At 42.2% G+C, this 23,633-nt stretch overlaps 1 protein-coding gene across 1 annotated transcript in view; it reads left to right on the top strand.

Annotated features, from left to right (window-relative positions):
* CNTN5 (contactin 5) overlaps positions 1-23,633 on the top strand; it is a 626,057-nt gene that overhangs the window by 371,143 nt on the left and 231,281 nt on the right. Inside the window, exons 13-14 of the mRNA XM_040422478.1 lie at positions 391-518; positions 7,121-7,296. Of these exons, the coding sequence (XP_040278412.1) occupies positions 391-518; positions 7,121-7,296 (304 nt within the window). The remainder of the gene's footprint in view (positions 1-390; positions 519-7,120; positions 7,297-23,633) is intronic.

The following is a 23,633-nucleotide window of genomic DNA, read 5'->3' as shown; positions in this document are numbered from 1 at the left end:
AAAAAAAAATAAAAAATTATCTAAGAAAAAATCTAATAACTGTGTATAAATAATATCAAAAGTCAACACAGAGATCTCTCTCGATTTATATCCAAGATTGTCTAGATACATCTAGAGAAAATAAGGCTTCTACATCATCACAGACAAGGATTCTTTACTGTAAAAACAGTGAAACTATGGAACTCACAAAAAAAAGGGGTCTTGGTGTTTTTTTTTTGTGAGTGAAATCATGTTTGACATTATGGGTCAGTGGTTTACTGGAGATGGGTCCTTGGTCTGAGGGTTGATTGGGAGTTACTATGCTATTATGTTTCTTAATGATTTTTGTTAAAATCTAAGTTTTATCCCTCTGTGACTCCAGATGTATAAAAAAATACTCTCTTTTTCCAGGATAGCTGTTCTTCCAGATGGAAGTTTACGGATCTTAAACGCTTCTAAATCAGATGAAGGAAAATACACATGCCATGGGGAAAATATGTTTGGTTCTGCAGAAATTACAACAGTTGTGTCTGTTACAGGTAATGGCTTATCTGATTCGATAAATGCATAATTAGACCCTTGTAGCTTCCTTGTAAATTCTTTAATGCGCAGATTGTTTTAATGAAAATGAACTCTTTTTAGAACATCCACTAGGACATGAAGCTTATATTGCTTCTGCACCTTGAAACCTTTAAATACTCAAAGCCTTTTTAAAGAAGATATTCTAAAAGAAAAATGAAAAAGAAGACTTTCATTTCTACCAGTTGGTCAACTTTCTGAAGTGTATGGAAGCCTCCAGATGTAGGCATATTGGCTTTCAATAGGCCTGATCCATTTTTTTCCACAAGAGATAATATCCTTCTAGGTGGTCTGGCAGCTTCTTATTCTGTGTTCCCTATACATGTTTATAGTGGACTACAGTAGACTAGCTGGTGGACAATTAAAGGGGTTCTCCGGGCTTAACCTTTTTTTGGCTTTAAAAATCTAACCTTTGTAGGAAATATTATTGCTCACATACTTACCTTCCACAGTGCAGCCGTTCTTGAGATCTGCCTCCCAGTCACGTGGTCCCTCCTGATGGCTTTTCTGTTCTTCCGGGCAAAGTCTGTCTCCTTGTCTTCCGCTCTTCTCTTCCTGGCTTGAGCAGGAGACTGATCGTCACTAATGACGTCACCGCCTCCTGCAAGTCGAAGCGCCGGCCTCCATCTTCTTCACCAACGCAGGCGCAGTACGCACAATTACAGTGCGCATGCGCAGTATCTCTGCTCCGGCGCCATACAAACATGCACTGCGCATGCGCCGGGACCGCCAGCCGTCTTCTGAGTGTACAGGCTTCGATGTGAAGCCTGTACTGACTCATGTACAGTGCGATGTAAGCGCTGTACATGAGTGACAGCATAGCGATCAGCCACAGAGGCTGATCGATATGCTCTGGAGGTCATTGGGGGAGCTGTGGATTGCACACGGGGGGCACTTTGGATGTCACATGGGTGGCTTTGTGGGCAATGTGGATGGCACATGGGTGCACTTGTGGGAACTGTGGATGGCACTTTGGGGGCACTGTGGATGTCAGGGGCACTATGGATGGCACATGGACACTTTGGGGGCACTGTGTATGGCATATGGGGGCACTGTGGATGTCATTAGGGGCACTATTGATGGCACATGGGCACTGTGGATGTCATTAGGGGCACTGTGGATGTCATTAGGGGCACTGTGGATAGCACATGGGAGCACTTTGGTGGCACTGTGGAAGGCACAATGGATACTTTGGGGGCACTGTGGATGTCAATAGGGGCACTGTGGATGGCACATGGGGGCACTGTGGATGAACTGTTATAGGGGAATGTAGATGGCACTGTTGTGGGGAACTGTAGATAAAATCGAGAGTGACCCCATAACAGTGATATCCACAGTGCTTCCATAACAGTGACACTGTTATGGGGGTGCTCTAGATGTCACTGTTACGGGGGCACTGTGGATGTCACTGTTATGGGTGCACTGTGGATGTCACTGTTATGGGGGCCTGTGGATGTCACTGTTATGGGGGCACTGTGGATGTCACTGTTATGGGGGATCTGTGAATGTCACTGGGATGGGTGTCTGTGGATGTCACTGTTATGGGGGCACTGTGGATGTCACTGTTATGGGGGCACTGTGGATGTCACTGTTGTGGGGGCCTGTGGATGTCACTGTTATGGGGGCAATGTGGATGTCACTGTTATGGGGGATCTGTGCATGTAACGGTTTTGGGGGCACTGTGGATATCACTGTTATGGGGGATCTGTGGATGTCACTGTGATGAGGGCCTGTGGATGTCACTGTTATGGGGGCAATGTGGATATCACTGTTATGGGGGATCTGTGGATGTAACGGTTTTGGGGGCACTGTGGATATCACTGTTATGGGGGATCTGTGGATGTAACTGTTATAGGGGCCTTTGGATGTCACTGTTATGGGGCACTGTGGATGTCACTGTTATGGAGACACTGTAGATGACACTGTTATGTGGGATCTGTGGATGTCACTGTTATGGTTATGGGATCATTGTGGATGTCACTGTTATGTGGGTGCTGTAGATGTAACTGTTATGAGGACACTGTGGATGTCACTGTTATGGGGACACTGTGGATGTCACTGTTATGAAGGCACTGTGGATAACACTGTTATTGCGGCTCAGTATGAGTGCTAGGGATCATGCAAACTACTTTGATCGGCCCAGGAATCCATGTCTCAGTCCATGTGTCAGTTACAATTTCCAGGCCAACCTCGGCTCCCTGACCAGATAAGAGACTGGCTGTATCATACATTACTGTCATATCGTCAGTTCGATCAGGAGAGTGCGGTCGGCCTGGGAGATGTGGCAACACTCGGACCGTGTTTCCCAGGCTGATCATGGTCGTATCTCACAGGTATCACACATGTTGGCCCAAGAAAAACCCTTCAGCAGTCAGGACCAAAAAAGATAAAATTAGGCCTCATGCACAGGACCGTATTCCGTTCTGCTTTCCCCAAGTAGCAGATCTGCTAAATAAGGATACTGCCTGTGTGAGATGTGCATTTTTTTCCAGAGCCATTGAGTTCTATTGGTTTTAGATCTGCATCATGAGGACCAGAATAAGACATGTTCTATCATTTGCTGTACTGATATACGGATGTGGAAAGCAGACTGATGAAGTCCATGTGTTTTTCACATCCGTATGTCAGTTCTGCACACGGGTCACACACGGACAGTATCTTTATTTACCTTATAAATGGATACAGTCGTCAGCATAAGGGTTTAGATACACAGCTCAGCAGGCTGTATCATACAAAATGGGATTAGATACACAGCTCGGCAGGCTGTAACATAGAAGATGGGATTAGATACACACTAAAGCAGGAAGTATCGCACACATACATGTTAGGATTAGATACAGATGTGTTTGGACGTGCTTGCCGATTCCAGCTGTTTATCACACTCTGGAGATGGTGAGGGAAGAGCCTGTGGACGGTCAGTGATGAGTTTAGATACACAGCTCAGCAGGCTGTATCACACAGGATAGGATTAGATACACATGTGTTTAGGTGTGCTTGCTGCTTCCAGCTGTTTATCACACTCTGGACATGGTGAGGACAGAGCCTGTGGACGGTCAGTGATGGGATTTAGACACTGAGTGAGAAGTAGATTCATGTCTGGGTGTAGAAAGATGGACACAGGAGTTATAAATGGTGTAGCTGCTGCAGATAGAGCAGTGACCTAACATGACCTAACCCCTCAGGTGAATACCATAAAAAAATAAAAATAAAAACGGTGTAAAAAAAAGCCATTTTTTGTCACTATACATCACAAAAAGTGTAATAGCAAGCGATCAAAAAGTCACACGCACCCCAAAATAGTGCCAATAAAACCGTCATCTCATCCCGCAAAAATCAGACCCTACCCAAGCCAATTGCCCAAAAACTGAAAAAATTATGGCTCTCAGACTATGGAAACACTAAAACATGATTTTTTTTGTTTCAAAAAAGAAATCATTGTGTAAAAGTTACATAAATAAAAAAAATTGTATACATATTAGGTATCACCGCATCCGTGACAACCTGGTCTATAAAAATATCACATGATCTAACCTGTCAGATGAATGTTGTAAATAACAAAAAATAAAAACGGTGCCAAAACAGCTATTTCTTGTTACCTTGCCTCACAAAAAGTGTAATATAGAGCAACCAAAAATAATATGTACCCTAAACTAGTACCAACAATACTGTCACCCTATCCCGTAGTTTCTAAAATTGGGTCACATTTTTGGAGTTTTTACTCTAGGGGTGCATCAGGGGGGCTTCAAATGGGACATGGTGTCAAAAAAACCAGTCCTGCAAAATCTGCCTTCCAAAAACCGTATGGCATTCCTTTCTTTCTGCGCCCTGCCGTGTGCCCGTACAGCAGTTTACGACCAAATATGGGGTGTTTCTGTAAACTACAGAATAAGGGCCATAAATATTGAGTTTTCTTTGGCTGTTAACCCTTGCTTTGTAACTGGAAAAAAATTATTAAAATGGAAAATCTGCTAAAAAAGTGAAATTTTGAAATTGTATCTCTATTTTCCATTAATTCTTGTGGAACACCTAAAGGGTTAATGACATTTGTAAAATCAGTTTTGAATACCTTGAGGGGTGTAGTTTCTTAGATGGGGTCACTTTTATGGAGTTTCTACTCTAGGGGTGCATCAGGGAGGCTTTAAATGGGACATTGTGTAAAAAAAAACCAGTCCAGCAAAACCTGCCTTCCAAAAACCGTATGGCATTCCTTTCCTTCTGTGCCCTGCCGTGTGCCCGTACAGCGGTTTACGACCACATATGGGGTGTTTCTGTAAACTACAGAATCAGGGCCATAAATATTGAGTTTGGTTTGGCTTTTAACCCTTGCTTTGTAACTGGAAAAACATTATTAAAATGGAAAATCTGCCAAAAAAGTGAAATTTTGAAATTGTATCTCTATTTTCCATTAATTCTTGTGGAACACCTAAAGGGTTAATGACGTTTGTAAAATCAGTTTTGAATACCTTGAGGGGTGTAGTTTCTTAAATGGGGTCACTTTTATGGAGTTTCTACTCTAGGGGTGCATCAGGGAGGCTTTAAATGGGACATGGTGTAAAAAAAAACAGTCCAGCAAAACCTGCCTTGAAAAAACCGTATGGCATTCCTTTCCTTCTGTGCCCTGCCGTGTGCCCGTACAGCGGTTTACGACCACATATGGGGTGTTTCTGTAAACTACAGAATCAGGGCCATAAATATTGAGTTTGGTTTGGCTTTTAACCCTTGCTTTGTAACTGGAAAAACATTATTAAAATGGAAAATATGCCAAAAAAGTGAAATTTTGAAATTGTATCTCTATATTCCATAAATTCTTGTGGAACACCTAAAGGGTTAACAAAGTTTGTAAAATCAGTTTTGAATACCTTGAGGGGTATAGTTTATAGAATGGGGTCATTTTTGGGTGGTTTCTGTTATGTAAGCCTCGCAAAGTGACTTCAGACCTGAACTGGTCCCTAAAAATTGGGTTTTTGAAAATTTCAGAAAACTTTCCAGATTTGCTTCTAAACTTCTAAGCCTTGTAACATCCCCAAAAAAGAAAATATCATTCCCAAAATGATCCAAACATGAAGTAGACATATGGGGAATGTAAAGTAATAACAATTTTTGGAGGTATTACTATGTATTATAGAAGTAGAGAAATTGAAACTTTTGGTAAATTTGGTATTTTTTTTATAAATAAAAATATATTTTTTTTACTTCATTTTACCAGTGTCATGAAGTACAATATGTGACGAAAAAACAGAATGGCCTGGATAAGTCAAAGCGTTTTAAAGTTATCACCACTTAAAGTGACACTGGTCAGATTTGCAAAAAATGACCTGGTCCTTAAGGTGAAAATGAGCCCGGTCCCTAAGGGGTTAAGCATTCGGCCAATATCTATGGCATGTGTATGGCCAGCTTAATCATAGATCTAGACCAACCTAAAAATCAAACTTAAAGGCTATAAACACCTTCGGGGAACTTTTTAATGATTGCATTTTACTCATTTTGGGCTTAAAATCATGTTTTATTTTGGTCTTTATTAAAAGTTTTCAGCAGTTTTTGTCCTACAACGTTAGATTTTGGTATTAGGTAGGGCTAGGTATCTTACTTTCAGTTTGCTGTTCTGACGGCTCCAAGTGTAGCCCTTAGCTTTGAATTCCTGACAGTTCATAAGCACTCATTTAAGCCATATTCTTATCTGTTTGATAGGAATTGAACTATCATGAGTGTTTATGAGCTGTCAGGAATGCAGAGATAAGGGCTACACATGGAGCCATCAGAACAGCAACATGGTGGCTCTGTATGAAATTGAAAGTGAGATACTTTGCAGAGAGGCTAAAACTTTTTCCTGTAAGACAAAAACTGAAGAAATTTTTTAAGAAAGATCAATAAAAAAAAGATTTTTAGCCCAAAGTGAATAAAATGTAGTGATAAAAATTTGCCCCCAAAGGTGTTCATAGCCTTTAACCCAGCTTAACAAGGTACAACTTTGGAAAAACTTTGAATTACTGGTATCTCACTTCAGTAGTCAATATTGATTACAGTGATTGTCACCTTTGGAGAACTCATTTTTGTTGGAAAAGGTCCCAAAAAAATAAGATGATCACTGGTTGTCCCACAAAAAATAAGTTCATCTCTGGTCGTCCCACAAACAAAGTTGACTACTTGTTGTCCTGCTGTAATATGCAGAAGAAACCTTGTGAGAACCATTTATTTCCCCTGCAGTGCGACCACAGTAAAAGCATTACATGATGGCCCTTTAAAACCTGTGGGCTGTTCATGTAATGCATGAATGTGCTTGGTCCTCCAGAAAGACTCTTTGTAGCTTCTTTACATTGCAAATAGATGAAGGCTATGAATGACCAATGTCCTTCTATCAACTCAGAATGCCCTATCTACAAGCCAGACTATCCCTATCATATCATCGTTAAGAAATGAATGCTGAGGGACTTCAATGCAAAGAGTGTTGGTTCTTGTTTTTTTCTTTCTTTACACATGTTCTACTAGAGGTAATACATGTTATCAGTACATAGAAAACAATTGATTTAAGATTAAGAAGGTTCATCTTTTTTTCTATATGTAGAACCTACGAAGATAGAACTAACACCAAAGAGAACAGAACTGACTGTTGGGGAGAGTGTTGTTCTTAGCTGTAAAGCCATCCATGATCCCCTCCTTGATATCAACTTCTTCTGGACTCTAAACGAACAGCCTGTTGATTTTGAAAAAGAAGATGGACATTTTGAAAGCATCAGAGCTGTAAGTAGCTTCAAATTCTTATGATCCCTAGAACCCTGGTTTGATAGGGTTAACTTTGAAGTTATAAAGAAGACTAAAGTTCTCCAGGTGATGGTAAATCCTGGGTAGAGCTGTGTCTGGGTTGCTGATCAAGTCGTCCGCAAATGCGGCAGTTTTGTGTTCCTGATCACCTATTAATATACCTTTAATCCCACTATCAGATCTAATCGTTTGTAGGAGTGGTTCAAGGGTCAGAATGAATAGGAGGGGGTACCATTTCTGATCTGGAAATGATTTGAGAGAATACCATTAACTGATATGTAAGCTGAGGCATTGGAGTACATTGCATTAATTGTGTATAGGAATTGATTTGGGAAGTTTTGTGTTGAGAGGACTTTTTTCATGTAGGACCACCTGACTCTATCAAAAGCCTTCGCAGCATCTGTGCTGAGAAGGACAAGGGGTAGAGACCTGCGCCTAGCATAGTGTAGGACATTAAGCACTGTTGCTGTATTATTCTTTCCCTCTCTTCCCTTGACAAAGCCCACCTGATCTCTGTGTATGAGAGTAGGTAAGATTTTTGGTCAACGTTGAGGAGCGAGTTAGGTCTGTAGTTTGGGCAAAGGGTATGGTCTTTGCCCTCCTTCGGGATTAGGGTTATATGGGCTTTCGTCATCTCTCTGGACAAGGGACTGTTTTCTAATGTTAATTTATAGATGGCAGGTAGGTGAGGTATTAATACTTGAAAGGTGGAGTAATAAGGAATTGGGAGGTCCTGGGCTTTTCCCTTTAGGGGATTGTTGGATAGCTGCTACGAGCTCTTCTGGGGAAAAAGGAGGTGACAGTTGATATCTGCCTGTATCTGATAGAATAGGAAGGTTAAGTCTACCCAAGAAAGGTCCCTTCGGGAAGTTGGACATCTTAGGTGTCTGCTGAGCGTAAATTATATAGTGATTCATAGAAGTCTCTAAAATATAGGGCTATCTGTTCAGATTCAAATGTTGTAACGCCTGAGTTTGTGTACATGGTTGATTAGTTTCCTCTTTTTCACACTCTGTATCACATATGTACCTAGAAGCCTTATTGTCATGGGCAAATATCTTATGTTGGGAATGGAGGTAGTATTTCGCTGTGGCTGTGTTCAGGAGGTTTTTAAGAGTGACTCTGTAGTTAGCTAAGTCAGTTAGATGTGCTTGTGATAAAGATTGTTTGTGTACACTCTCCAGTCTTTTGATTTTATTATATAAATCATATATTTGTTTATTTCTTCTTTCATGTGGGCACCTAAGCTAATGCAGTGCCCTCATTTGTAAGCTTTGTGGGCATCCCAAAGCGTTTGGGGAAAGATATCAGGGGTTTTGCTTGTAGAGAAATATTCTTCCAGTAGTTGTAAGAGACGTGATTTAGCATCGAGGGTTCCTAACAGTTGTTCGTTTAGGCGTCATGTCGAGAAGGAATGTTTTTTTGGGGGGGTGAGTCAATGAGATATATTTTGGAGAGTGGTCGGAAAGGAGAATGGTTCCTATGTCCGCCTCTGAACACAGCTGGAGCTGTTCTTTAGAAATGAAGAGATAGTCCAGGCGTTGATAAGAGCCATGGACCGAGGAAAAAAAGGTGTCTGGGTGCAGGGTGCACCAAACATCTATCAGGTGAGCCCTCCAAAGCTTTGACACAAGCAAAGGTTTGATAGGGTTGATTATGCTGACAGATGTTGTTTGCAAAGGTGGACCTAGCCATTAACACATTAACAAATGGTGTCTCCATAACCCATGCTCTGCACAGTCAAATAGTCCATGAGCCCTGCCATAGAAACATTTTTTTTTTAAATTCCTACCTTAAATTGCAGTGCCTTTTAACTTTTCCTTAACACATTTACAGTTACGTTATATACTGAAGACTCATTTAAATACTAAACATCCGCACTGCTTAATTTAATGACCTTGATCTTGGCTTGGAGGTGCTTGGGAAGAGCTGATAGAAATTTCTGGGAGATTGTAGAACTTTAAAGTCGTGAAATCTGGTTTATCTAATCAAGGGAGTGAAATCAAGAAGAATGCTGCCTGGTTTAAACTAAACAACCGGATCTGCAAACTAGTCACAGGTTCTACATAGGGAAAGTGAGAATAAATCTGAATGTGCCTCCAGGAATAAAGTCAGCACATTAAATGTTCTAAGATACTATTTCAATACCGGTAGATTGATCCGTACTCATGCTAACCTATCATTTCCCATGCCAGGATTAAGTGGAGAGCATTAAGATGGTGCATAAATTCTATATATTGCTCTTATCCCTGTGTATTTTATGCACATTTGCATTTATATTATACCATATTGGCGGATGCACACTTAACCTTGAGCAAGCAATGGACGTAATACAAGCTTTTACGGGACGTCTTGCAGAGAAGATAGAGATCATGTCTGTGATTTTCATGGCAATACTGAATCTGCTCTTTGCTAATGTACTATTTCCTATGGACGCCTTTAATTTCTGAGCTTTTCTGGGAACACCCGTTGCTTTTGATTCGTTTTTTTATAGCGTTTACATATACTACAGAGATATACCGTACAGCCCCCTCTTCATTCACATTGGTGCCTGTGAGAGTGGAGGGAACCATTTAATTTCCTATCTTACAAATAATTCTTGAATCACACAGGTATATTTAAATTTTATTTTTTGTAGTATGTAACCATAGGTCTGCATAGGTGCTGTGTACGTAAAATAGTAATAGATTTTTAATCAACTATATTTGCAAATTAGCTTATTTTTAATTTAGCTGCATCAAAGCACTGTCAAAAACAAGTGCCAAAGTGTAGATGCCCTTTAAAGGGGTTGTCCAACTCTTTATAAGTGATGGCCTATCCTCAGGATGGTCCATCACTATCTGATCAATAGGGGTCCAATACCCTACACCCTCACTGATCAGTTTGTTCTGCAGTAGCGCCAACACTGGAAATTGATGCCAGAACTATGCAGCCCTGTCCGTTGTGCAGTGGACGGAGCTGGTTACGGCAGAGCTGCTTCCATTGAGGTAAATTGGATCGGAGGGGGTGTGGAGTGCAGGACACATAGTGAGTGTTGGCCTATCCTGAGGATAATCATCACTTGTAAAGGGTTGGACAACCCCTTTAACCACCTCAGCCCCCTTAGCTTAAACACCCTTAATGACCAGGCCACTTTTTACACTTCTGACCTACACTACTTTAACGGTTTATTGCTCGGTCATGCAACTTACCACCCAAATGAATTTTCCTTTTCTTCTCACTAATAGAGCTTTCATTTGGTGGCATTTCATTGCTGCTGACATTTTTACTTTTTTTGTTATTAATCGAAATTTAACGATTTTTTTTGCAAAAAAATGACATTTTTCACTTTCAGTTGTAAAATTTTGCAAAAAAAACGACATCCATATATAAATTTTGCTCGAAATTTATTGTTCTACATGTCTTTGATAAAAAAAAAATGTTTGGGTAAAAGTTATAGCGTTTACAAACTATGGTGCAAAAATGTGAATTTACGCTTTTTGAAGCAGCTCTGACTTTCTGAGCACCTGTCATGTTTCCTGAGGTTCTACAATGGCCAGACAGTACAAACACCCCACAAATGACCCCATTTCGGAAAGTAGACACCCTAAGGCAGTGATGGCGAACCTATGGCACGCGTGCCAGAGGCGGCACTCAGAGCCCTCTCTGTGGGCACCCGCACTGTGAAAAAAGTCTATGGCGTACCATTATGCCTTAGACTTTTCCTGCCATTCATCAGCGCAGGGCGCACTATGAACAGCATAGGCAGTGCACTGAATGTAGGCAGGCTTTAATAGCTAAATGATAAAGTACATGGAATATATACTATATTGAACTATAGTATTCAGGTTAAATTGCCGTGTTGGCACTTTACGATAAATAAGTGGGTTTTGGGTGGCAGTTTGGGCACTCGGCCTCTAAAAGGTTCGACATCAGTGCCCTAAGGTATTCGCTGATGGGCATAGTGAGTTCATAGAAGTTTTTATTTTTTGTCACAAGTTAGCGGAAAATGATGATTTTTATTTTTTTTTTCTTACAAAGTCTCATATTCCACTAACTTGTGACAAAAAATAAAAACTTCTATGAACTCACTATGCCCATCAGCGAATACCTTAGGGTGTCTTCTTTCCAAAATGGGGTCACTTGTGGGGTAGTTATACTGCCATGGCATTCTAGGGGAACAAATGTGTGGTAAGTAGTTTGAAATCAAAATGTGTAAAAAATGGCCGGTGAAATCCGAAAGGTGCTCTTTGGAATGTGGGCCCCTTTGCCCACCTAGGCTGCAAAAAAGTGTCACACATCTGGTATCTCCATACTCAGGAGAAGTTGGGCAATGTGTTTTGGGGTGTCATTTTACATATACCCATGCTGGGTGAGAGAAATATCTTGGTCAAATGCCAACTTTGTATAAAAAAAATGGAAAAGTTGTCTTTTGCCAAGATATTTATCTCACCCAGCATGGGTATCTGTAAAATGACACCCCAAAACACATTGCCTAACTTCTCCTGAGTACGGAGATACCACATGTGTGACACTTTTTTGCAGCCTAGGTGGGCAAAGGGGCCCACATTCCAAAGAGCACCTTTCGGATTTTACCGGCCATTTTTTACAGATTTTGATTTTAAACTACTTGCCACACATTTGGGCCCCTAGAATGCCAGGGCAGTATAACTACCCCACAAGTGACCCCATTTTGGAAAGAAGACACCCCAAGGTATTCCGTGAGGGGCATGGCGAGTTCCTAGAATTTTTTATTTTTTGTCACAAGTTAGCGGAAAATGTTTTTTTTTTTTTTTTCTTACAAAGTCTCAGATTCCACTAACTTGTGACAAAAAATAAAAACTTCCATGAACTCACTATGCCCATCAGCGAATACCTTGGAGTGTCTTCTTTCCAAAAAAGGGGTCACTTGTGGGGTAGTTATACTGCCCTGGGATTCTAGGGGCCCAAATGTGTGGTAAGTAGTTTGAAATCAAAATCTGTAAAAAATGGCCGGTGAAATCCGAATGGTGCTCTTTAGAATGTGGGCCCCTTTGCCCACCTAGGCTGCAAAAAAGTGTCACACATCTGGTATCCCCGTACTCAGGAGAAGTTGGGCAATGTGTTTTGGGGTGTCATTTTACATATACCCATGCTGGGTGAGATAAATATCTCGGTCAAATGCCAACTTTTTATAAAGAAATTGGAAAAGTTGTCTTTTGCCAAGATATTTCTCTCACCCAGCATGGGTATATGTAAAAAGACACCCCAAAACACATTGCCCAACTTCTCCTGAGTACGGGGATACCAGATGTGTGACACTTTTTTGCAGCCTAGGTGGGCAAAGGGGCCCACATTCCAAAGAGCACCTTTCGGATTTCACCGGCCATTTTTTACAGATTTTGATTTCAAACTACTTCTCACGCATTCGGCCCCTAAAATGCCAGGGCAGTATAACTACCCCACAAGTGACCCCATTTTGGAAAGAAGACACCCCAAGGTATTTTGTGATGGGCATAGTGAGTTCATGGAAGTTTTTATTTTTTGTCACAAGTTAGTGGAATATGAGACTTTGTAAGGAAAAAAAAAAATCATAATTTTCCGCGAACTTGTGACAAAAAATAAAAAATTCTAGGAACTCGCCATGCCCCTCACGGAATACCTTGGGGTGTCTTCTTTCCAAAATGGGGTTACTTGTGGGGTAGTTATACTGCCCTGGCATTCTAGGGGCCCTAATGTAGGTAAATGACCTGTTAAATCCGAAAGGTGCTCTTTGGAATGTGGGCCCCTTTTCCCACCTAGGCTGCAAAAAAGTGTCACACATGTGGTATCGCCGTATTCAGGAGAAGTTGGGCAATGTGTTTTGGGGTGTCTTTTTACATATACTCATGCTGGGTGAGAGAAATATCTCGGCAAAAGACAACTTTTCCCATTTTTTATACAAAGTTGGCATTTGACCAAGATATTTATCTCACCCAGCATGGGTATATGTTAAATGACACCCCAAAACACATTGCCCAACTTCTCCTGAGTACGGCGATACCAGATGTGTGACACTTTTTTGCAGCCTAGATGCGCAAAGGGGCCCACATTCCTTTTATGAGGGCATTTTTAGACATTTGGATCCCAGACTTCTTCTCACGCTTTAAGGCCCCTAGAATGCCAGGGCAGTATAAATACCCCACATGTGACCCCATTTTGGAAAGAAGACACCCAAGGTATTCAATGAGGGGCATGGCGAGTTCATAGAAAAAAAATAATTTTGGCACAAGTTAGCGGAAATTGATATATATATATTTTTTCTCACAAAGTCTCCCTTTCCGCTAACTTGGGACAAAAATTTCAATCTTTCATGGACTCGATATGCCCCTCACGGAATACCTTGGGGTGTCTTCTTTCCAAAATGGGGTCACATGTGGGGTATTTATACTGCCCTGGCATTCTAGGGGCCCTAAAGCGTGAGAAGAAGTCTGGAATATAAATGTCTAAAAAATTTTACGCATTTGGATTCCGTGAGGGGTATGGTGAGTTCATGTGAGATTTTATTTTTTGACACAAGTTAGTGGAATATGAGACTTTGTAAGAAAAAAAAAAATTCCGCTAACTTGGGCCAAAAAAATGTCTGAATGGAGCCTTACAGGGGGGTGATCAATGACAGGGGGGTGATCAATGACAGGGGGGTGATCAGGGAGTCTATATGGGGTGATCACCCCCCTGTCATTGATCACCCCCCTATAAGGCTCCATTCAGATGTCCGTATGTGTTTTGCGGATCCGATCCATGTATCAGTGGATCCGTAAAAATCATACGGACATCTGAATGCAGCCTTACAGGGGGGGTGATCAATGACAGGGGGGTGATCAATGACAGGGGGGTGATCAATAACAGGGGGGTGATCAATGACAGGGGGGTGATCAGGGAGTCTATATGGGGTGATCACCCCCCTGTCATTGATCACCCCCCTATAGGGCTCCATTCAGATGTCTGTATGTGTTTTGCGGATCCGATCCATGTATCAGTGGATCCGTAAAAATCATACGGACATCTGAATGCAGCCTTACAGGGAGGGGGGTGATCAATGACAGGGGGGTGATCAATGACAGGGGGGTGATCAGGGAGTCTATATGGGGTGATCACCCCCTGTCATTGATCACCCCCCTTTAAGGCTGCATTCAGATGTCCGTATGCGCTTTGCGGATCCCATCCATGTATCAGTGGATCCGTAAAAATCATACGGACATCTAAATGCAGCCTTACAGGGGGGTGATCAATGACAGGGGGGTGATCAGGGAGTCTATATGGGGTGATCACCCCCGTCATTGATCACCCCCCTGTAAGGCTGCATTCAGATGTCCGTATGCGTTTTGCGGATCCGATCCATGTATCAGTGGATCCGTAAAAATCATACGGACGTCTAAATGAAGCCTTACAGGGGGGTGATCAATGACAGGGGGGTGATCAATAACAGGGGGGTGATCAGGGAGTCTATATGGGGTGATCAGGGGTGATCAGGGGTGATCAGGGGTGAATAAGGGGTTAATAAGTGACGGGGGGGTGTAGTGTAGTGTGGTGCTTGGTGCTACATATTGCTGAGCTACCTGTGTCCTCTGGTGGTCGATCCAAACAAAAGGGACCACCAGAGGACCAGGTAGCAGGTATATTAGACGCTGTTATCAAAACAGCGTCTAATATACCTGTTAGGGGTTAAAAAAATCGCATCTCCAGCCTGCCAGCGAACGATCGCCGCTGGCAGGCTGGAGATCCACTCTCTTACCTTCCGATCCTGTGAACGAGCGCGCCTGTGTGCACAGGAAATCTCGCGTCTCGCAAGATGACGCACGGATGCGTCCAGGAGGAATGAATCAACCACCTTCCGGACGCATCCGTGCGTTAGGCGGTCGGGAGGTGGTTAAAGAGCATCTGTCAGCAGATTTGTACCTATGACACTGGCTGACCTGTTACATGTGCTCTTGGCAGCTGTAGACATCTGTGTTGGCCCCATGTTCATATGTGCCCGCATTGCTATGAAAAATGATGTTTTCATATATGCTAATGAGCCTCTAGGAGCAATGGGGGCGTTACCATTACACCTAGAGGCTCTGCTCTCTCTGCAACTGCCACATCCTTTGCAGTTTGATTGACAGGACCAGGTGTGATAACGATTATACTGCCTGGCCCTGTCAATAAAAGTATCAACGATTATATTAAAACTTCATCTTTCTCAGCAATGCGGGCACATGAATATGGGAACAACACAGATGTCTTCAGCTGCCAAGTGCACATGTAACAGGTCAACCAGTGTCATAGGTACAAAACTGCTGACAGATGCCCTTTAGAGTCCTTTAGGGATGCAGTAAAAGATATACAGTCAGGTCCATAAATATTGGGACATCGACACAATTGTAACATTTTTGGCTCTACAGTCGTGGCCAAAAGTTTTGAGAATTACATAAATATTGGAAATTGGAAAAGTTGCTGCTTAAGTTTTTATAATAGCAATTTGCTTATACTCCAGAATGTTATGAAGAGTGATCAGATGAATTGCATAGTCCTTCTTTGCCATGAAAATTAACTTAATCCCAAAAAAAACTTTCCACTGCATTTCATTGCTGTCATTAAAGGACCTGCTTAGATAATTTCAGTAATCGTCTTGTTAACTCAGGTGAGAATGTTGACGAGCACAAGGCTGGAGATCATTATGTCAGGCTGATTGGGTTAAAATGGCAGACTTGACATGTTAAAAGGAGGGTAATGCTTGAAATCATTGTTCTTCCATTGTTAACCATGGTGACCTGCAAAGAAACGCGTGCAGCCATCATTGTGTTGCATAAAAATGGCTTCACAGGCAAGGATATTGTGGCTACTAAGATTGCACCTCAATCAACAATTTATAGGATCATCAAGAACTTCAAGGAAAGAGGTTCAATTCTTGTTAAGAAGGCTTCAGGGCGTCCAAGAAAGTCCAGCAAGCGCCAGGATCGTCTCCTAAAGAGGATTCAGCTGCGGGATCGGAGTGCCACCAGTGCAGAGCTTGCTCAGGAATGGCAGCAGGCAGGTGTGAGCGCATCTGCACGCACAGTGAGGAAGACTTTTGGAAGATGGTCTGGTGTTAAGAAGGGCAGCAAAGAAGCCACTTCTCTCCAAAAAAAACATCAGGGACAGATTGATCTTCTGCTTTGGTGAATGGACTGCTGAGAACTGGGGCAAAGTCATATTCTCCGATGAAGCCACTTTCCGATTGTTTGGGGCATCTGGAAAAAGGCTTGTCCGGAGAAGAAAAGGTGAGCGCTACCATCAGTCCTGTGTCATGCCAACAGTAAAGCATCCTGAGACCATTAATGTGTGGGGTTGCTTCTCATCCAAGGGAGTGGGCTCACTCACAATTTTGCCCAAAAACACAGCCATGAATAAAGAATGGTACCAAAACACCCTCCAACAGCAACTTCTTCCAACAATCCAACAACAGTTTGGTGAAGAACAATGCATTTTCCAGCACGATGGAGCACCGTGCCATAAGGCAAAAGTGATAACTAAGTGGCTCGGGGACCAAAACGTTGACATTTTGGGTCCATGGCCTGGAAACCCCCCCGATCTTAATCCCATTGAGAACTTGTGGTCAATCCTCAAGAGGCAGGTGGACAAACAAAAACCCACTAATTCTGACAAACTCCAAGAAGTGATTATGAAAGAATGGGTTGCTATCAGTCAGGAATTGGCCCAGAAGTTGATTGAGAGCATGCCCAGTCGAATTGCAGAGGTCCTGAAAAAGAAGGGCCAACACTGCAAATACTGACTCTTTGCATAAATGTCATGTAATTGTCGATAAAAGCCTTTGAAACGTATAAAGTGCGTGTAATTATATTTCACTACATCACAGAAACAACTGAAACAAAGATCTAAAAGCAGTTTAGCAGCAAACTTTGTGAAAACTAATATTTGTGTCATTCTCAAAACTTTTGGCCACGACTGTATACACCACCACAATGGATTTGAAATGAAACAAACAGGATGTGCTTTACCTGCAGACTGTCAGCTTTTATTTGAGGGTATTTACATCCAAATCAGGTAAACGGTGTAGGAATTACAACAGTTTGCATATGTGCCTCCCACTTGTTAAGGGACCAAAAGTAATGGGACAGAATAATAATCATAAATCAAACTTTCACTTTTTAATACTTAGTTGCAAATCCTTTGCAGTCAATTACAGCCTGAAGTCTGGAACGCATAGACATCACCAGATGCTAAGTTTCATCCCTGGTGATGCTCTGCCAGGCCTCTACTGCAACTGTCTTCAGTTCCTGCTTGTTCTTGGGGCATTTTCCCTTCAGTTTTGTCTTCAGCAAGTGAAATGCATGCTCGATCAGATTCAGGTCAGGTGATTGACTTGGCCATTGCATAACATTCCACTTCTTTCCCTTAAAAAACTCTTTGGTTAACAAGTGGGAGGCACATATGCAAACTGTTGTAATTCCTGCACCGTTTACTGATTTGGATGTAAATTCCCTCAAATTAAAGCTGACAGTCTGCAGTTAAAGCACATCTTGTTTGTTTAATTTCAAATCCATTGTGGTGGTGTATAGAGCCAAAAATGTTAGAATTGTGTCCATGTCCCAATATTTATGGACCTGACTGTAGAACCATCTTTGGTTACTTTATTAGTATCTAAATGCATTTATAAAATTAATTTTTTTGGGTGTAAATCTACCCCTTCCTGAGCATAGTTGTATACAAGACATAATTTGCTAGAATGAGGCATGATGCTTAGAGTTTTGTCTTTTCAAGTAGCATAGAAAATGACAAAATAATTTCTTGCAACATTTTTGTTGTGAATGTGCATTTCTCAATTTATCAGACCTTTCGCTGAGAGATATAGATTGTTTGTTCTTTTATATAGATTTTTTTTATTAAGTCTCTTCTCAAAAAGTCATCTAAATTATATATCTCTTGACTCGCAGTTTTACTTTATTGGCTTTCTCTCAAGATTTCTAAAAGTCTGTTATTATAAAGTTTTGTTTGTCTATTTTTCAATTTACAAGGAGGAAAAAAAAAAATCTGGCTCTCATTATCATTGTTTCTACTTTCCATGGACAGAGAATTTAAAAGTGTAGAAACAAATAATAAAAAAAAAAAAAATATATATATATATATATATATATATATATACACTATTCACAAAAAGTTATGGATATTTGGCTTTCGGGTGAAATATATGGAAAACACAAAAAGTTCAGGCTACAGTGATATTATATCATGAAAGTAGAGCATTTAAAGGGAACCTATCATCAACTTTCTGCTGCCCATACTAACGGCAGTATAAAGTAGAGACAGGTGAGTTGATTTCAGTGGTCTGTCATTAAAATTTTAGAAGTAAGTGGTTGCCGATAACCCACATCACAATCATTGCAGACTGGGCCTGGAAAAGAGTCACGGGCACCTGAGAAGAGTCATGGTTAGTCATGAATTCCTGCCCACCTGCTGATGACTGACAGTCTTCTACCTAGTTTTCTCCCTTTCTGTCTAGGAGAGAACTGCCAATCATCAGCAGATGGGTGAGAGTGCAGGATATTTTGAATAACCATGACTCTTCTCAGGTAGACTTGACTCTTTTCCAGGCGCAATGTCGAGAAGGAATGTTTATTTTGGAGGGGAAGGGGGGTTATTATGCTGACCAATGCTGTTTGCAAAGGTGGACCTACCCATTAACACTTTAACAGATGATGTCCCCATAACCCATGCTCTGCACAGTCAAAAAGTCCATGAGCCTTGCCATAGAAACATATATTTTTTTAGAATTCCTACCTAAAATTGCAGTGCCTTGAACTTTTCCTTAACACATTTACAGTTACGTTATATACTGAAGACTCATTTAAATACTAAACATCCGCACTGCTTAATTTTATGACCTTGATCTTGGCTTGGAGGTGCTTGGGAAGATAGAAAGTTTGATTTATGATTATTATTCTGTCCCATTACTTTTGGTCCCTTAACAAGTGGGAGGCACATATGCAAACTGTTGTAATTCCTGCACCGTTCACCTGATTTGGATGTAAATACCCTCAAATTAAAGCTGACAGTCTGCAGTTAAAGCACATCTTGTTTGTTTTATTTCAAATCCATTGTGGTGGTGTATAGAGCCAAAAATGTTAGAATTGCGTTGATGTCCCAATATTTATGGACCTGACTGTAGAACCATCTTTGGTTACTTTATTAGTATCTAAATGCAATGATTATGATGCTGGTTCTGGGCAACCACTTACTTTTAGCTCATGAGTGACACACTGCTGACATCAGCATTTCTGTCACTATTTTATGCTGCCCTCAGTGAGGTCAGCATAAAGTTGATGACAGGTTCCCTTTAAGTAGAAGCATGCATTGGTTATTTCCTCAACTCAAAAAATGTATTGAAAAAAAAGCCAACAACAAAATTGGGTACACCCCCACAAAATGTCAGTGTCTCAATAACTTATGTGTCCTTGAGCATTAATTACAGCTTGACAACAATGTCTCATGCCGTTCACAATTTGACTTATTGTCTGCCGAGACATGGAATTCCACTCTTCTTGAAGGATGGCCCTCAGGTCATTGAGGTTCTGGGGTACAGAGTTACGAGCCTTTACATGGCGATTTAGCTGATCCCAAAGGATTCAATGGGATTCAGGTCTGGAGAAAGAGCAGGCCACTCCATTTAAGGTACTCCAGGCTCCAGCAGCCGTTCCCTCGAAGAGCTGTGCATTGTCATCCATAAAGATGAAATTAGGCATGTGTTGTTCATGCAGCGGCCCAATGACTGGATTAATGATGTTCAAGTACTATGGGCTTGTCACTGTACTATTCACAAAGTGTAGGACAGTTCTGCATTGACTAGACACACCTGCCCACACTGTAACACCACCACGACCAAAGGCTCGACTGCTGACAACAGTGGCTAATGCATAGCTCTCTCCTTGACATCGTTGGTGGCCATCATTTCTGCTAAGCACTTTCATCAGTGAACAGCACTTGTCCCTCATCCAGGATAAATGCTCCCTGGCCCATGCAAGATGATGACACCTGTGCCTGATGGTGTGGTCAGGTACCCTTTGCAGATGGTCTAGCACGCTGACCACACTGATATAAACAGTTTTGAATGGTCTGACTTGGGTGCCGCTCAGCTCCATTAAATGTGCCTGGAGTTGTGTGCCATTCATTATCCAGTTTTGCAGGGCATTGTTCACAATGAAGCGGTCATCAGCGTGGAATGTGGCCAAAGGACGTCCACTTCTATGCCTTTCTTTGACTCTTCCAGTCTAGCTGTATCTCTGATACAAGCTGCTGATGACACTCTGTGACTGTCACAGCCAGACAGTTGAGAAGCTCTGACAGGAGCCTTTCAGATCCTCCTCCTTGAATTTCTTTGTTTTGGTTTAGTTCCTCATCTCGTTAGTCAATCTCAGCTGTCATGCAGTTGGACTGATTGCTGCCCTTTAAGTTCCTCCCCAGAATGCAGTAGTGTGCGGCTTATACAACTTCCTGGAGTGTGTGTGCATGCTGTTCCTAGTTCCCAGTCCACAGTCCCCAGTCGTCTGCAAGATAAGCTCTGTTTATGTATTTATGATTTTCTGTTTTCTGGATCCAGGTGACCCTGACTCCCTCCGTGTCTGTGTAGGGAGCCGGTGGTCGTGTCCCCTCACTATTGTAGGGTCTTCAGGTGTAAGATAGTCGAGGTACGTGGATATGCGCCCATCCACCTTTGGGGTGGTCGCATAGGCTGAGCAATAAGGGAGAGCGGCAGGTCTCATGCAGGGGTCTCCCTTTTGTTCCTTAGTTGTGGATCCAGTGAGTCATTGTTTATATTGTATTGTCTTGTTTCCTGTACACCATCCGTGACATTATAAGCCGCCAAAACCGTCTCAAGCATTGATCCGGTTTCACTTTTGGCTGAACGCCTCCAGGGTCTTTCATTGGAGGTAGCTGATCTCCGTAGGATTTTTTCTCAGTTTCAAGTGACCGGTTCAGCTTGCGTTCATGGAGTTTGTGCTGAGCCTAAGATCTCGCTCCCGGATACGTTCTCTGGGGGTAGTGAGAATTTTGTGCGTTTTAAAGAGGCTTGCAAACTCCATTTTCGCCTTCTTCCCCATTCCTCTGGTGATGAAGAACGGAGGGTGGGGATCATTGTATCGCTGCTCAGGGGTAACGCTCAATCCTGGGCCTTTTCGCTACCGGAGGGGGCACGGCCCCTCCGCTCAGTGGATGAATTCTTTTTAGCCCTGGGTCAGATATACGATGATCCGGATCGTATTGCTCTGGCTGAGTCTAGACTACGTCTGTTATGCCAGGGTAAACAATCCGCAGAGATATACTGCTCAGAATTTCGGAGATGGGCAGCTGATACTGGCTGGAATGATGCTGCACTCCAAAGTCAATTTTGCCAGGGTCTTTTAGAGGGATTGAAAGATGCATTTGCCTTTCATGAGAGGCCAATCTCCCTGGACTCTGCTATGTCTCAGGCCGTTCGTATTGACAGGCGTCTTAGTGAGAGAGGAGAGATCTCTCCTTCCTGTCATACTCAGTCCCGGGACAGTGCAGCGGTCTCATTCTGTGCGCAGGGGTCTCAGTCGCTGTCAGCCCATTCTGAGCAGGAGCCCATGCAGCTGGGGTTGATTGCCTCTGACAATAGAAGATTCAGCCCGCATGGGAGGGTTTGTTTTTGTTGTGGAGGTATAAATCATTTGGCAAATGTTTGTCCCTCTAGGAGATTCAGGCAAATTTCTGGGAGTAATAAAGAAACAAAAAGGAAAAAATCTTTTAAAAATGTTCCGTCTGTTACTATTGGCAGGGTTGAGGCGGAAATTGAAGGTTTTCCGTTTGCTTGTAGTTCCCGTTTTGTCCTACCTGCTAGGGTGGCGCTAGAGAGCAAGAGCATTTTTTGTGAGATTTTTGTGGATAGTGGAGCAGCTGTCAATCTCATTTATAATCAATTTTCAATAACTCATGGTTTCCAGGTATGCACTTTGGGAAAGGATATTCCTGTTTTTGCTATTGATTCAGCTCCACTTTCTCAGAAATCATTAAAGGGCATAGTTCACAATATCCGTTTAATTGTGAGTGATGCTCATTTTGAGGATGTCATGTTTCGTCCTTAGCGGTTTGCCTACTCCTCTAGTGTTGGGACTACCCTGGCTCACTAAACATAACCCCACCATTGATTGGCAAGCGAGGCAAATAAATGGTTGGAGTGACTTTTGCAGAGAGAATTGCCTCATAACATCTGTTTCTGAGGTTAGTACTAAGACTGTACCACCTTTCCTCTCTGAATTTTCAGATGTCTTTTTGGAGAGTGGACTTCAGGATTTGCCCCCGCACAGGGAGTATGATTGCCCTATTAATCTCATCCCAGACGCCAAGCTGCCTAAATCTCGTTTATACAATCTCTCCCAACCTGAGAGGGTCGCTATGCGTGCTTATATCTCTGAGAGTTTGAGAAAAGGACACATACGACCCTCGAAGTCACCTGTTGCCGCTGGCTTTTTCTTTGTTAAGAAAAAAGATGGTTCTTTAAGACCTTGTCTGGATTTCAGGGAGCTGAACAGTATCACTATTCGTGATCCTTATCCGCTTCCTCTGATCCCGGACCTGTTTAACCAAGTTGTTGGGGCTAAAGTCTTTTCCAAATTAGACCTAAGAGGGGCATACAACCTGGTCAGGGTCAGAGAAGGAGACGAATGGAAGACGGCTTTCAATACCCCTGAGGGCCATTTTGAGAATTTGGTTATGCCTTTTGGTTTGATGAATGCCCCAGCCGTTTTTCAGCATTTCGTCAACAGCATTTTTTATCATTTAATGGGAAAATTTGTATTAGTGTATTTGGATGACATTTAGATTTTTTTCTCCTGATTTCAAGACTCATAAGGAACACTTATGTCAGGTCTTGCTCATTCTGCGGGAGAATAAATTATACGCAAAACTGGAAAAATGTGTGTTTGCAGTTCCAGAAATTCAATTTCTGGGGTTTCTTCTCTCCGCTTCTGGTTTTCGCATGGACCCCGAGAAGGTCCGCGCTGTGCTTGAGTGGGAGCTTCCTGAGAATCAGAAGGCGCTGATGCGTTTTTTTGGGCTTTGCCAATTATTACAGGAAATTTATTTTGAATTATTCCTCTGTTGTTAAACCACTCACTGATATGACCAGAAAGGGGGTAGATTTTTCTTCCTGGTCGGTAGAGGCGCGTAAGGCCTTTTCTAATATCAAGGAGAGTTTTGCTTCCGCTCCCATCCTGGTACAACCTGATATTTCGTTACCCTTCATAGTTGAGGTTGATGCTTCTGAGGTAGGGGTGGGTGCGGTCTTGTCTCAGGGTTCCTCTCCTGCCAAATGGCAACCG

This window comes from Bufo bufo, chromosome 3 (assembly GCF_905171765.1).
Source record: "Bufo bufo chromosome 3, aBufBuf1.1, whole genome shotgun sequence".
NCBI classification, from domain to species: Eukaryota; Metazoa; Chordata; class Amphibia; order Anura; family Bufonidae; genus Bufo; species Bufo bufo.
This window is presented reverse-complemented; position numbering and strand designations above follow the sequence as displayed.